Source organism: Xyrauchen texanus, chromosome 2, assembly GCF_025860055.1.
Source record: "Xyrauchen texanus isolate HMW12.3.18 chromosome 2, RBS_HiC_50CHRs, whole genome shotgun sequence".
Lineage (NCBI taxonomy): Eukaryota > Metazoa > Chordata > Actinopteri > Cypriniformes > Catostomidae > Xyrauchen > Xyrauchen texanus.
This window is the reverse complement of record NC_068277.1, coordinates 54363269-54377472: the sequence shown is the minus strand read 5'-3', so window position 1 is coordinate 54377472 and position 14204 is coordinate 54363269. Positions and strand designations below refer to the sequence as shown.

General features: G+C 37.4%; 1 protein-coding gene across 4 annotated transcripts in view; it reads right to left on the bottom strand.

Moving 5' to 3' along the window:
* Window positions 1-467: 467 nt before the first annotated feature.
* The window catches only part of LOC127663190 (nuclear factor 1 B-type-like), a 115278-nt gene continuing 101541 nt past the window's right edge, over window positions 468-14204 (bottom strand). For 3 of the 4 annotated variants that reach the window (XM_052154706.1, XM_052154692.1, XM_052154700.1), the window contains exons 11-12: window positions 12307-12386; window positions 468-1613 (exon numbers count right to left, since the gene is read on the bottom strand). In XM_052154706.1, coding sequence (XP_052010666.1) covers window positions 1484-1613; window positions 12307-12386 — 210 coding nt within the window. In that variant the 3' untranslated portion in view covers window positions 468-1483. The remainder of the gene's footprint in view (window positions 1614-12306; window positions 12387-14204) is intronic. The other variant, XM_052154713.1, reaches the window with a different exon arrangement.

Here is a 14204-nt window from a genome sequence, read left to right as displayed (position 1 = left end):
TACTTTCTTTCCTACAACGGTAATAAATGCAGCAAAAACAAGTGTAGTGATGTTTTCTATAGTCTAAGGCAAGGCACGTAACGTGGACTATATAATTTCGTGCAAATTAAGGTTATTGGAAAGATTAATTCTATAAATATGTCTGATTGGAGAGGCAATGGCATTGAGAATGCCGGGAGCAATAGTAGATTTCTGGGACTGCGGCTTTTGGGAACTACCAAAGTGGGCGTGAAATAAGCACCTTGAGATCTCAACCTGCAGATTAGTGTTGAAATAAGTACAGATTTTTCACACAACACACATACACGTTTTGTCTTAAATGACTTCACCAGCCTGCGTTCATCTCATTTCTCATTATATCAAAGTGTAAACAGTAGCTTCAGAAGCTAACAGCCAACTAAACATGCATACTAGATTGGTGAATAATATGTAAAAATTTGCCATTTTATACACGTTGTGTATTTGAGTCTTTTCACCTATTTTAAGTTTTCATCTTAATAAATAATTTTAAAAAAAACGACCCGCATGTTGGGTACGGCTCAATATAAGTGCTGTCTTGTTCATGTTAAGTTCTGCTCACGTAAACGTTCACTGTCAATCCCACTTTTCCACCCTCAGCTTTCCCTAGTATGCCGAATCGAGGATGCAATTTTTTATAGTTTTTTCTTTTCTTTTTTTTTTAAGTTTTACATTTAAGTTCACTTAGGAAACATTTACTCCCCCTTCCTTTAGAGTCTTAGGGCAGACAGACTATGATAGCTTCCCTTCAGTAAAATCATTTAAATTGCACTTGCCTCTTATGAGATATTGTCTTTTTTTTTTTTTCTTCTCAAAATCCTTTTTTTAAAGGAAATATAAAAAAAATTCAAAAGGGGTTGTATTTCTTATCTAGTAATACCGTTAGTTTTTTCAGAGTTCTTTACTCTTTCCAACCTTTACCTTAAAAGGAAATAAGTACAGGATTGACAAGACTGCAGATTCCAAAAGATTTTGCACTATGGGCAAATTAAATTTAGCGTGAAATATGACAATAGAAACATTAAGTTAATTGAAAATTTGTTCCTATGGTTATGTAATGAATAGGATGAGCCTCTGTTTGATGAAAGTTCATTAGAATTGCAGCCCGCTTTTCAAATCACCCAGCCAGCCAGCCCTTGTGTGGCCGCCCCTCTCTACATCATTTCGTAAACCAAGACTAGTAATCGTGACATAAGAACAAGAGAAACACTACGAGAGACTAGCATGTCATGCATATACAGTAAGGCATCTAAAGTTTTGTATGGTAAATATCACAGTATCTCAGTTTAGGGGCCTCCGTACACAATGACTGACTGACTGACTGAACGCTTTGACCCGACTCACTCTACTGCTCTAAGCCAATGTCCATTAGAGGGTGGGATAAAGGTCCAGGTCGATTGTATAAGTGCTGCTTGCTGGTTTGTCTGAGGACCTGCTGCTCCTGGCTCCAAGTTTTAGGCCCCCTTTAATTACTTGATTCTGCCTGGAGGAGGGGCTCACCAATGATGTTTATGCTGTAATTCTGGACATTTGTTGGCAGAATCGGAGTCCCGTTCGACACTTGGAATGGAATTAAGCTCGCCCAAGTACCAGGACTACAGACACACAGAGGAAAGAAGGATTGTTTGAGTTATTCTGATGAACATAGTGACATTGTGAAAAACAATTACATACAGTTCATTTTACATTCAAAGTAAGTATTTACATCAAATAAGTATTTTTGCCGAATTTTCAGAGTTTAATATACATAGTACTCTGGCTATATATAAAATAAACTATATATAGATACAAATGGTCACATCAAAAAGTATTTTTTACAAAATAGCAAGTGTCTATTATAAATACAATTCTGATTACATACATTTACTATATATGTTCTAGTGTTCATTTTCAAACATTTTCTTTGCATTGATTTTCGTAATTTTATGAAAATGTCCTTTCAATTTTGTCAGTATTTCATAATATTAGTAAATTTTACTGACTAACATTGCATATCATTTTAGTCTACAAAAATAACAAACTTGACGATTGTGGTAGGGCGGAGGGCGGGGCCGGGTCGTGATCCTACGCACCCGGTACCGGTCCCGCCCTGCCATAACAATAATATGCAAAATGACAAAAACATGTATCAAACTGTAACAGACCAAACTTTAATAAAAAATTTCAACATTTTGAAAAATGTATGAACTCTTTACAATTATTTTAAAATATATCAAACATATTAAAGGTTAATATGTTTTAAATGTATGATTAAACAACATGAGAAAACTCCTAAAAACCTGAGCTCCTGAAAAAAAATGACATATAATGAATATCTTGAAGCTAGATTTTAGAAGTAACTCTGTTGTGAATTCTTTACATTTAGACAGTTTAAAATATTGCATTACATGTAATATGCATTACTATATATTTATATATGCACACACACACACACACACACACACAATATATATATACATACATATATACATATAGTCAACATGTACTATAGTATATTTTTACTACAACTCTGGTTTACTCTTGAAATTTGGGACTGCTAATATTGTTGGCTGCTTGTAAGCTTTTGAAGTTTGTAAACGTAGGAGCGTTTTCCAAATTCTTTAAATCAGTAAATAAAAGTGGCATATCAGGTCTAGACTTTTTCCCACCCTCTTTTGAATAGCTATTCCTTTGATTTACACACACACACACACACACACACACACACACACACATACACACACACACACAATAATGATTTCGGCATCATGCAGGGAACAGGATATCCCAGAGAAACAAAGCACCCTTAGTACAAATGCATGGGTGAAGTTGCCCCAAGAGTGTGCACCCATCTCAGCACCCTGCAGATGACACCCACTCTGATCAATAGTGTGAAGTCAGAAGAACCATCTACACAACTTTGCTATCTGCATTCAGCACATGTGAACAGCACAACAACACAAGACTGTTCATTGCGAGCTGTGGTGTGAATCTCAGATGCAACAGAGCCAGGGTGCACAAACAGCATGTTGTTCCCTGGGGGAACAATAGGGGGGCTGAATGGTACGTACATGTGTCGAATAATTAGGCAGGCCAGAAACCAAAGCCCTGGTATGCCCCCCTCTCCAGTCTTAGTCTGAAATACCTGTCTCACCCAATCGCCGAACACAATCTTTCTGCTTGCAGATTACAGACCGTACTCCTACTCTGTCAACAGTACCCAGAGCACACAACCACCTCTTTGTCCCCCCCTTCTCGTTTCTTTTTTCACCCTCCAAAAAAGAAAGGGTACAGGGCTTGGGAAAGGGGTGGAGGATGGTGGGCTGATTGAAGGAAAGAAGACTGTTGTGTGGAAAGACTTTTCCCTGGGATCACTGCTTGGGATGCAGGTGCAAGTCTTTAGCAGGGTTTTCAATTGGAGTTTGTTTGTTTTTACAAGGGGGAGATGAGGGCTAAAGCCGAAGGCTGGTGAAGGACAGGGACCCAGCGGATGTGGAACAGTGACTTTATTCTTCATGAGGCAGCCTGGGGTGACACTGCTGCCTGGTGCCCTGAATGCAGCTAATGATTAAGCCTGTGTTTTATACAAATAACTCCCAACTAACAGATGAAACTTGGTTAAAACAACAGAGCAGCAGATTATGATTCTAGTGTTGTACGTTGAGTCAGACCTTGCCAAGAATGAGATCAAAACAAGGTTAAGGTATGAAAAGAAAACAGAAAAACAAAGGAAGTGAGAGAGATATTTTTTTATTTTATTTCCCCCCTTTAATTTTACCCATTATTTCTCATATTTTTTATTTACTTGATTTATGTTCTGTTTTGTCAATTTAGGTACTATAAGTACTGTATACACATTGGCAATATTGTAAATGCTGACAATCATGCCAATACATTTTTGTGACGCTAAATCTAAGAGAGAGAGAACGTTATGAAGAACCCAAATCACTGCACTGAACTCACCATAAAGGGTTAAATGTCTCACATGAAGAACAAACTGGGCTGGGTCTCTCCTCCCTTCTCAGTCCTCACTTACACTTTCCTTTAATACCGCTCCTCCTTCCGCCCCTTTCCTCTCCCTTTCTCCCTTTCTAGCCTGCTAGAAGTCATCCAACAGGAAATGAGAGATTAAGTGTTTCAGAGATGTGGACAGGAGACTTGGACTCAAATCAGACTCAAGTCACTATTTTGAGGATTTATGGCTTGATAAATATTAAAGTAGATTCAAACTCAGCTTTAACATTGTTGCAATTACTTGAACTGATGACTTGAGACCAGTCATGTCTTTGTAGTATAAGCTGCAACCTTGTTTCTATTTTTAGATGCACATTATAAAGCCATTTATAGGAAACCATTAAAAGATGAAATAAGTCTACAACGCCATTGAAAACAGTTAAAACAGTGACCTCCTATGAACAATCTAGCAGCATAATAAATATGGAGTGAAATATTTTGTCTGTTTCTCTGAGAAAATATATTTTATTCTGCTATGTATACATTATGTCATCTAGCAAAATCTACTAACAAGTAAGGCCTTTGCTTAAAGCTAAACAGCTAACAGCAACATGGAAAAACAGACTTTCCAACTGTTCACGATTGTCATGATTAGTAACTTTGCTATTTAAAAAAGCAAAAAAGGAAAGCAGTTTTCCACGGCAATCTTACAGAAATAACTAATAAATAAACAGGTTAAGATTTGCTAAACCATTGATAAGGTGTACTAAGTGGTTTCTATGGTGCAGCAAGATGTTCTGGGTGGTTGCTAGGTAGTTGCTAAGATATTCTAACCGTATGTTTCCACTGACGCAGAAAAAAATCTGCTCAACACTTTTCACCATACCAGAGAGCTTCCGCTTTGAGACGTGTTTACAATGGCACACTTACCACACTACTTTAACTGCTTCAGCCATATCCATTTATGTCAGAAATGTTAAGAGTAGTATGTAGTGTGCCATATTGAACTCTGCCATGATTGTTTTCAGTTTGCGGTCAATATAATTATCACACATATGTGTGATTGCAGTTAAACTGCAAAGTATAAAGACTGTGTTATTCAATAATTTTTTTAGTTCAGTCTTTTTTTTTTATCCAGCCACAGTATTTTCACAATGAATGCATGCAATTAGTGTTGTCACGGACATTTCAACATTTCAGTGGTTGGTACCGATACCAGTGAAATTTCACGGTTCTCGATACCAATTTCGATAACACAGCAAAAATATGCTAATATGATCATGTGCTATTGAACACATAAATGTATTTTTTTTTTGAATACTTATTTTATTCATTATAGTTTAAGAATTATTATTATATTCCAGAACATGTTTTAAAGTTTAATTTAATTTAATTTAATTTAATTTAATCGTCAAAATGTCCATTCAATTCATTCTTAAAATTATTAATACGTGAACATTTTTAACATGTCTTACTTTTTGTATGCCAAACTTTTATTAAACAGCAGTCTTGCTTGTGATAAATTGATTAATTATTGTTATTATTACTATTACAGAACATATTTTATTTTACTATACAGTTGTAATATATTATTGTTATTTATTATTAAGTTATATATATTTTATTTCTTAAATTTCAATTATCTAGCTTTTATTTTGAATTGTGCTTTTATTATGATGAGTTTTTTGCCAGAAGCTTCACTTATACTTCACTGGATAAACAGTTTGCAACAGCCCAGTGTGATCATTGAAGACTTAATTCACATCTGAAATCTCATCTCTTTACACTCTCCTTTTGAGTCTGACAAACGAAATGGAGAGAGACAGTTTTGAAGTGTTTGTATTTTAGATTACTGGTGCTTGTGTATGTGGTGATTTTGAAATGTTATATTTTAAGCTTTACTACTTTGAAGATTATTGTATTCTTTACCAAATCATGTTTTCCTTTTTGTTATTATTATAATTACTTTCCAGAACTCCATATTTTAGTTTAATTTAACTTCATCAAAATGGTGTATAATCAATTCATTCTTAAATATTTTAACAATTGAAAATATAACTTTTCCACATGTCATCATTGAATGTTTTTGCCAAAATTGTATTCAACAGCAGTCTTGCTTGTGATATATTGCTTTATTATTATTATTATCATCATCATTACAGTGAATGTTACATTTGACTATATATTTGTAATATATTTCTGTCACAATTTCTTCATATTCAGGTCTCTAGCTTATATTATAATGATGTGCATTTTTTGCTGAAGCATCACTTTCCGAATAAACAGCCTGCAACACTTTTAAGTCACTTCTGGAATCTCATCTCTTTACACTGGCGTTTGAGTCTGACAAATGAAATGTAGGACACAGTTTTGGAGTGCTTGTATTTTGTGTTTTAGATTACTGGTATTTGTGTATGTGCTCAGGTTTAAATTGTATCACTGTGAATCACTTTGGTTATCTCGGTCGTTTGAAATGCTATATAAATAAAGTTGAGATGAGATTAAAGTGCAAATGTGGTGATTTAATTATATAAATATATAGTTTAAATGTGCTGTTTGGTTCACAGTATATTAGTGCTCTGCTCTGTCATCTGATACAACATGTCATGATTGAATCTCTATATGTTTGAGCAGTCAGATTTATACATTAATTCGAAGTACGCAGCTCTTCCTTACTAAGATTGCAGCCTTTATTGGTTTAATAAATTATACTAGGACATGTCACGATTTGAATTTGATTCATTGTCCATTTCAGTGTAAGGAGTAGCAGAGCACTCGCTCAAAATAAGCCTTTAGGAACAAGATTGAAGGACAGTTCAACACCACAGACTCTAGAAGGATGTGGCAGGGAATTAATATCATCACAGAGTTCAAAGGGAATAAAAACACTGCTGCCTCGCTCCCGGATGAGCTTAATGCTTTTTATGCTTGTTTTGAGGGAAATAACACCGCCTTTACGGAGAGAGCTCTCGTGGCTGAAGCTACAGAGCTTAGTTCACTCTCCGTCTCTGTAGTGGATGTAACCTGATCCTTACGATGGGTGAATATCCGTAAAGCCGCAGGTCCAGAGTCCGGTGTCATCAGAGCGTTCGCGAATCAACTTGCTGGTGTTTTATGGACATTTTCAACCTTTCCCTCTCCTTGTCTGTGGTCCCCACAAGCTTTAACACATCCACCATTGTTCATGTACCAAAGCAATCCAAAACCATCACTTGCTTAAATGAATGGCATCCTGTTGATCTGAGCCCCATCATCAGTAAATGCTTTGAGAGACTAATCAGAGATTACATATGCTCTGTGCTGCCTGCCTCACTGGACCCAATGCAATTTGCATACCGCAACAACTGCTCCACTGATGATGCCATTGCATCTACACTACACACTTCTCTCTCCCACCTGTAAAAAAGGAATGCATAGGTGAGCATGCTCTTTGTAGACTACAGCTCAGCATTCAACACCATAGTGCCCTCCAAGCTTGATGTGAAACTTTGGGCTTAAATAGCTCGTTGTGCAGCTGGATCCAGGACTTCCTGTCAAGCAGACGCCAGGTGGTTAGAATGGGCAGCAACATCTCCTTATCACTGACCCTCAACACTCGAGCCCCGCAGGGCTGTGTTCTCAGCCCATTTCTGTATTCCCTGTACACGCATGGCTGTGTGGCAACACACAGCTCCAATGCCATCATTAAATTTGCTGGTGATACGAAGGTGGTTGGTCTGATGCCTGACAATGTTGAAACACACTCTGACCTAAGGAGGTGCACACTCTGACACGCTGGTGTCAGAAGTACAACCTCTCCCTCAGTGTCAGTAAGAACAAGGAGCTTGTGGTGGACTTCAGTAGAAAAGACAGAGAACATAGCCCCATCACTATCAATGGAGCATCGGTGGAGAGAGTCAGCAGCTTCATGTTCCTCTGTGTCCACATCACAGAGGAACTCACATGGTCCGTCCACAGCTGTCTTCCTGAGACAGCTGAGGAAGTTTGGAATGAACCACCACACCCTCACATGGTTCTAAACCAGCACTGTAGAGAGCATCCTGACTGGCTGCATCACTGCCTGGTACAGCAACAGCACTGCCCTCAACGGCAAAGACCTGCAAAGGGTGGTGCGAACTGTCAGACACATCATTGGATGTGAGCTTCCCTCCCTCCAGGACATATATACCAGGCAGTGTGTGAAAAAAGATCAGAGGATTCAGAGACTCCAGCCACCCGAGCCATGGGCTGCCCTCACTGCTACCATCAGGCAGGCGGTATCGCAGCATCAGGACCCGCACCAGCCGAATTCATGACAGCTTCTTCCTCCAAGCAATCAGACATTTGAACTCTTGATCATTCACGATCAATATACATCAGCACTGCACTTTATTAATCTTATTATCTCACACTGGACAGTCATAAAGTTATATTCTCTCTTAACAACACACTGGCAGCTGACTATCAACCGAAAGTCTGAATGTCAATACAGCACAATACAACCTACTATATATTTTATATATACTATTATTTATATATGTGTATTCTATATTGTGTGTATTGTATACTGTACATTATATATTATTATTTGTATATTGTGTTGTGTCAGTCATACTGCGTGCTGGTACCGGATAGAGTCGGTGCTTGGTACTACAGTACTGGAGAAATACTGGTATCGTTACATCTTTTTGATTTTAGTACCGACTTGGTGCTGAAGTACTGGTACTTTTGACAACACTACATGCAATCATCATTTGAAGTCTGCTTGTGATTAAACAAGTAAATTAGCAAAAACTGCAGCACTATCCTTCATATGTAAAAGTGCTTATGAGAGATGTCACTGTCACAATGATTGGCTGCCGCTCTGCGTTTTTCATTCCTCATTTGCATAAAGAAGAAGAATTTTAAAAAAATTAACGCTTTTGACAGCCCTCAATGCTTTCTCCACACCGCTGTCAATCCCAAAATCCACCTCAAGAGTGTGGTGCTTGACTTCCATAGGAATTAATTGAAAATGCTCGCTTACCTTCACTCAAAACGTGCCAGTGGAAATGCATGGTAAGTGGTTTTTATGGTTTTGCTAGGCGGTTTCTTACTGCTGCAATTCAAAAGAACCCAAAAATCATAAGTCTGATACCCATGAAAAGGAATAGCACACCTGTTCTCAACAAGCCGCACAATTTGAAGTATCATTCACAAAGCAAGGAATGCTTTCAATGTTAGTTTCTCATGTCTTTCTATTTATCTGCCTCTGCCTCTTCCTCTGAACTCTTCATACTGTGCCGCTAAAGGATAATTAATGGGCTAACAAAGACAGTCTAGTACTAGTCTAGCCCTTTAACGTTCCCATGTACTGTTGCTCTAAACTGTGCCTTTGCAAAGCACCAATATAACAGTGTTTGATTGATTGTCATGGGGAGGGGTGGTACCCCTCTTTCCCAAATTCAAGGTTCAGTCTGGTGTCTGGTTTCCCCTAGTTACCAGACAACTAGAGATGTAACAATCCCCCTTCACATTGATGATGGGTGTTTTGTCAGATAAAAGAAAGAGGAACAAACAACTTTTCTCACTCTAGCTTTTCTTCCCTTATCAGATTACTGTTGCAGATCTCTCCCCACTAGCTACTTAAGGGTCTATCCCCTTAAAAGGTAACCCTGCTGCAGGAGCAAGCGTGGGATTGCTTCGTTTTAGGATCAGATGCTAAATTAGATTATCTAATGCCATTTTAGTGTATTGCTGACCCATTTCCTGCAGAATGGCAACAAGCAAGTCTGGCTCCTTGCTGGGGTACAATTTTTCCCTGTACTCCGTGTGGTCTATTAGGAGGCCAGAGAAGGGGATGAAATGAAAGCAGGGGCCTGTAACCATGATGCTTGCAGAAGGAAGTAAGAGTGTTCAGTGCTACTCTGCCTCTCCAAAGAGTTACTGCAGTGAGGTGGAGTGCTGAGCAAGGCATTTCTCACTCCCGCTGCAGAGAGGTGGAGAGTAGCAAGAGACTTTTAGTGTGTAGGAGAGAAGAGATGGCTCAAGGACAAAGCTCACACTAAGCATGTTTCACATGCTGAGATTTGTTCAAACACACTTAAAGGAATAGCTCATCTAAAACTTCTATCATTTACTTACCCTTATGTAATTCCAAACTCATATGGCTTTCATTTTCCCATGGAACACAAAAGGAGAGATTTTCAAGACTGTACTGGTCGCTCTTTTGCATGCAAGTACAATGAATGGCGACTGGAGATTTTCAACTTTATTACTTTAGTCCATATGACTTGTGCACTATATTTCAGGTCTTCTGAAGCCATACAATAGCTTTGTGTGAGGAACAGACCGAAATAGCTCTCTAGCTCTCCTTGATATACTCTGTTCTTGAAAGTTCATGAGAAAAGTAGCGATGTCCAAATTGTGGACAAATCATTATTTAGAGTCTGATCAAGTTCAACTCACTGACTTAAAGGGATAGTTCACCCAAAAACATTTTTCTCATAATTTACTCATAACATCCAAGATGGGTATAACTTTCTGAAGCAGAAAACAAACAAGAATATTTCAGCTCTGCAGGTGAGTGAATGGGTACAAAAATGTTGCACATTAAGGCAGCATAATAGTAATCTTCAGAAGCAATGTGTAGTGAGCTCAATATTTTAGTCCTTTTTCACTATCAATCTCCACTTTCACTTTCACAATCTTCTACTTTTGGTTTTGCCGATTTGCATTCTTCATGCATATTGCCACCCACTGTGCAGGGAGTAAAAAGAAGTACTTACATATTTATCTGTTTCTCACCCAAACCTACCATATCGCTTCTGAATATATGGATTTAGCTACTGCAATCTTCTGGATTACTTTTATAATAATGCTGCATCCAAATTTTGGTCACCATTCCCTTGCATTGTGAGGACCTACAGAGCTGAAAAATCTTTCAAAAAAAATTTGTTTGTGTTCAGCAAAAGAAAGAAAGTCAAACACATCTGAGATGGCATGAGGGTGAGTAAATGATGAAAGAATTTTCATTTTTGTGTGAAATATCCCTTTAATGATCCAGTCACAGCTGTTCTCAACTAAATTTCTCTCTTCTTCTCACCCAAAGCTATTATATGGCTTCAAAAGAATAAAGCACCCCAGTCATATTGTTGACAGTTTTTAAAGTAATGTGTTTATGCATCCTTTTGAATTGAATGCTCCAGTCCCCATTCATTGTTATTGAAGGGAAAGATCAACTAGTTCGTTCTTCAACATTTTTCTTTTGTGTCCCACAGAAAAAAAAAATTGAGAATGACATGAGGATCAGTAAATTATGACAGAATTGTATTTGTATTTTTTTGGTTAAACTATTAATTTAATGTTGCACCACATTGTTTCATATTGTATTGGTGGCTGAGGAAGGCACTGTAGTGCAAAGAAATTCAACCCTTCAGAATAATGAAAAGTAAAAATGTTAGCTTTGCTCATTGGATGCATAACACACAGCAAAAAGTACCTGACAAGAACATTCCTGTAAATGCATACCTTACTTTCTATTTTAATTCCAGTCTGTCTAATATTTATGAGAATATTTTGATAAAACAGTGCAATGCTTTAATGCAGAGGGGAGGATGAGAGTGATTTAAATAGAATAAACAGTCTTGACTGCCTCAGCTATGAAAACCCAAGCTTAGTGGTGACCTTTGCAAATATGCAGCTCTCTAACGTCAGTGAGCCTCAGACAGATGCTGCTGCACTAATGCAAGAGTTCTGCTTTTCCCCCAATAGTAATCATCTTCCTAACTGCCATTCTTTCAGGGAGATAAAGATGTTAACCATTAAATGGTCTGATTTTCTTTATAAATATATCATCAAATAGGGCTATTTTGAGTCATTACAGAGGTCAAACTGATCAAGAATGTCAAGGGAGGCAGACCAAGGCATTACTTGTCAATATATACTTACAGACAAAACCTTGGAACAAGTTCATTTCATTCATATGGAAGTGTGCTGTACTAAGCATAATACTAACATTTTTACTGAACGCTTTTACTGAATTCTGTCATTATAATGGGCACTGCGAAGGTCCTGACTTTGATTGCTTGTCCAGATGTGCACGGTAACAGTCATTCAACAGCCTGAAAAGGTTTGTGATATTACACTAACTACATTTTGGGAAACAAAAGTTTAATGAAGGGAAACGGAGATGGACCAAGATTTGGAAATACAGTTTGAATTCATAATAAAAAGAAGCACAAATCTTCTATCATGTTGTGTGCACATCTTTAACTTTTATGAAAAATATAGCCATTACGTGGACTGGGTTTGAGGGGGTGTTGAACTATTGCAGATACAGGTTGTACACAGTAATACTTGATGGAGAGGTGGGTTAAAAATAAAGGAAACGTTTACCTTGGCCAAGAAATCCCCAAAGTCTCCTCTGAGCCATATGACCTGATGTTTTGATTCGCGGGCCAGTCACAAATCCTCAGCTGTCAATCAAACACCTCTCAGTCAGACAACTGGGCTAGCACAATGGCACTAACACACATTTAGCATACAACAAGACCTGAAGCAGCCTAAGCTCAACTCAACACACATATTCTTACATTTATCTCAATTTAATCATTACTCATTACTACATAAATACAGGATAAAATAAACTCACCACTAACGATAAGGATTAATAATTCAGGATTACAGATTACATTTTACGTTCAGTTTCTGGGCCTAGAAAAAGGCATAATTTCAATTACAATTAAATTCCATTTAAATTGAAGCAAGTTGCCATAAAAATGTAAACAAAAAAAGGCAATTGTCATAAGTGGCATGCAATACCATTAGTGGTCGAATTATTAACTGTCCTGAAAGCAAAAAAGTGGTTAGTATACAAAAATGGGGTTTGGGTTACATGGAGGTCATTCATCTAGGAGGAAGCGCATGCATTCCAAATGGTGCATGCAGTCTTGTATGGTCACTTCAATGCTGTTAGATATTCTCTCAAAGCAGCCAGTTCTCATTGAAGCTGAACATTAAGCATTCTATGTGAGACTAATTATTGCCAATGGAGCCGAATTGCTATTATTTGGTCCATGGTCACTGCTTTTGGAAATATAAATGTGAATGTGGGATTTTTTTTTTAAAATGGTCACATTTCCAGTCACACATGCATGCAACAAATTGTCTGCATGAAAGTGTGAGAAGCACAAATGTGTACTGTAATCCACAAACAAATATAATATCCCTACACACACAAAATGTGTTTACAGTACCACAAGCAATCAAATCCTGACGCTTAGTCGAACTTTCCATTTTGCTAATGCATGGTGGAAAAAATGTGGTCAGACTCACAAGTTGTTTACAAGCTTTCACCAGGTACAGTCACTCTCTGAATATTCAATGCCACTTATTCTCTGTCAATAGTTTCAGCCATTTCTGGAAAGCACCTGTACTCTGCCAAATCAAATCCATTTCCATCGCAATAAATCTAGCAAGGTGAATAATTGATTTTCTATATTTACTTCAAAGATGCTTTAGTACTCGGGTGGGATTCGGGTGGCTGAAATACCAATTTCCCAGAGTGAAAGCCACATAAATTAAGCGAACAAACACAAGCGCTAACATTGAACGGGAACTTACAGGAATTTTATGACAAACTTGTTGGCCCTGACATGGGTGCTGTGACTGTATATCAGATTATACAGTATATACTATTGATCCAGTAGAAAAAGCAGGGAAAACGTTTTACATACATGTTACATGTATAACTGAAGAAAATAATCTTAAAAGGAAAACTCTCTTAGCTTGTCAATCAGAAATTTTTCCAAGACAGGTTCATTAAAGACTATGTAATGTTGAAAACATTCAATTTTGGCTGGATATATAAAGAAATAATGAAGTGTTAGGATGTAACTAACAAAAAGCAGCCAAATGAAATCTTAACTAGTCTTTCAGTTGCAGTCTAACAGTCTTTATAATAATTTTAGTTTTTCCAGTAAAATTGCTTTTTCCAACAAGTATCAGTGTAGCATTACAAAATGCTGTATAATGTCATATGGTATTCACCATAATAGAGATACATTCATTTAGAACCCCTTATTGTTTTGGTGCTAGAACAAAGCAGCTGTAATTAAATTGTAGTTTAATCATCAGATAGTTATACACACTGATGAGGCAAAATATTATGACCACTCACAGGTGAAGAGAATAATGTTGATCATCTCCTAACAAGGCCACATGTTAAGGTCTGGGTAGATTAGATGTAAGCGAACAATCAGTTATTTTGATCAACGTGTTAAATGCAGGAGAAA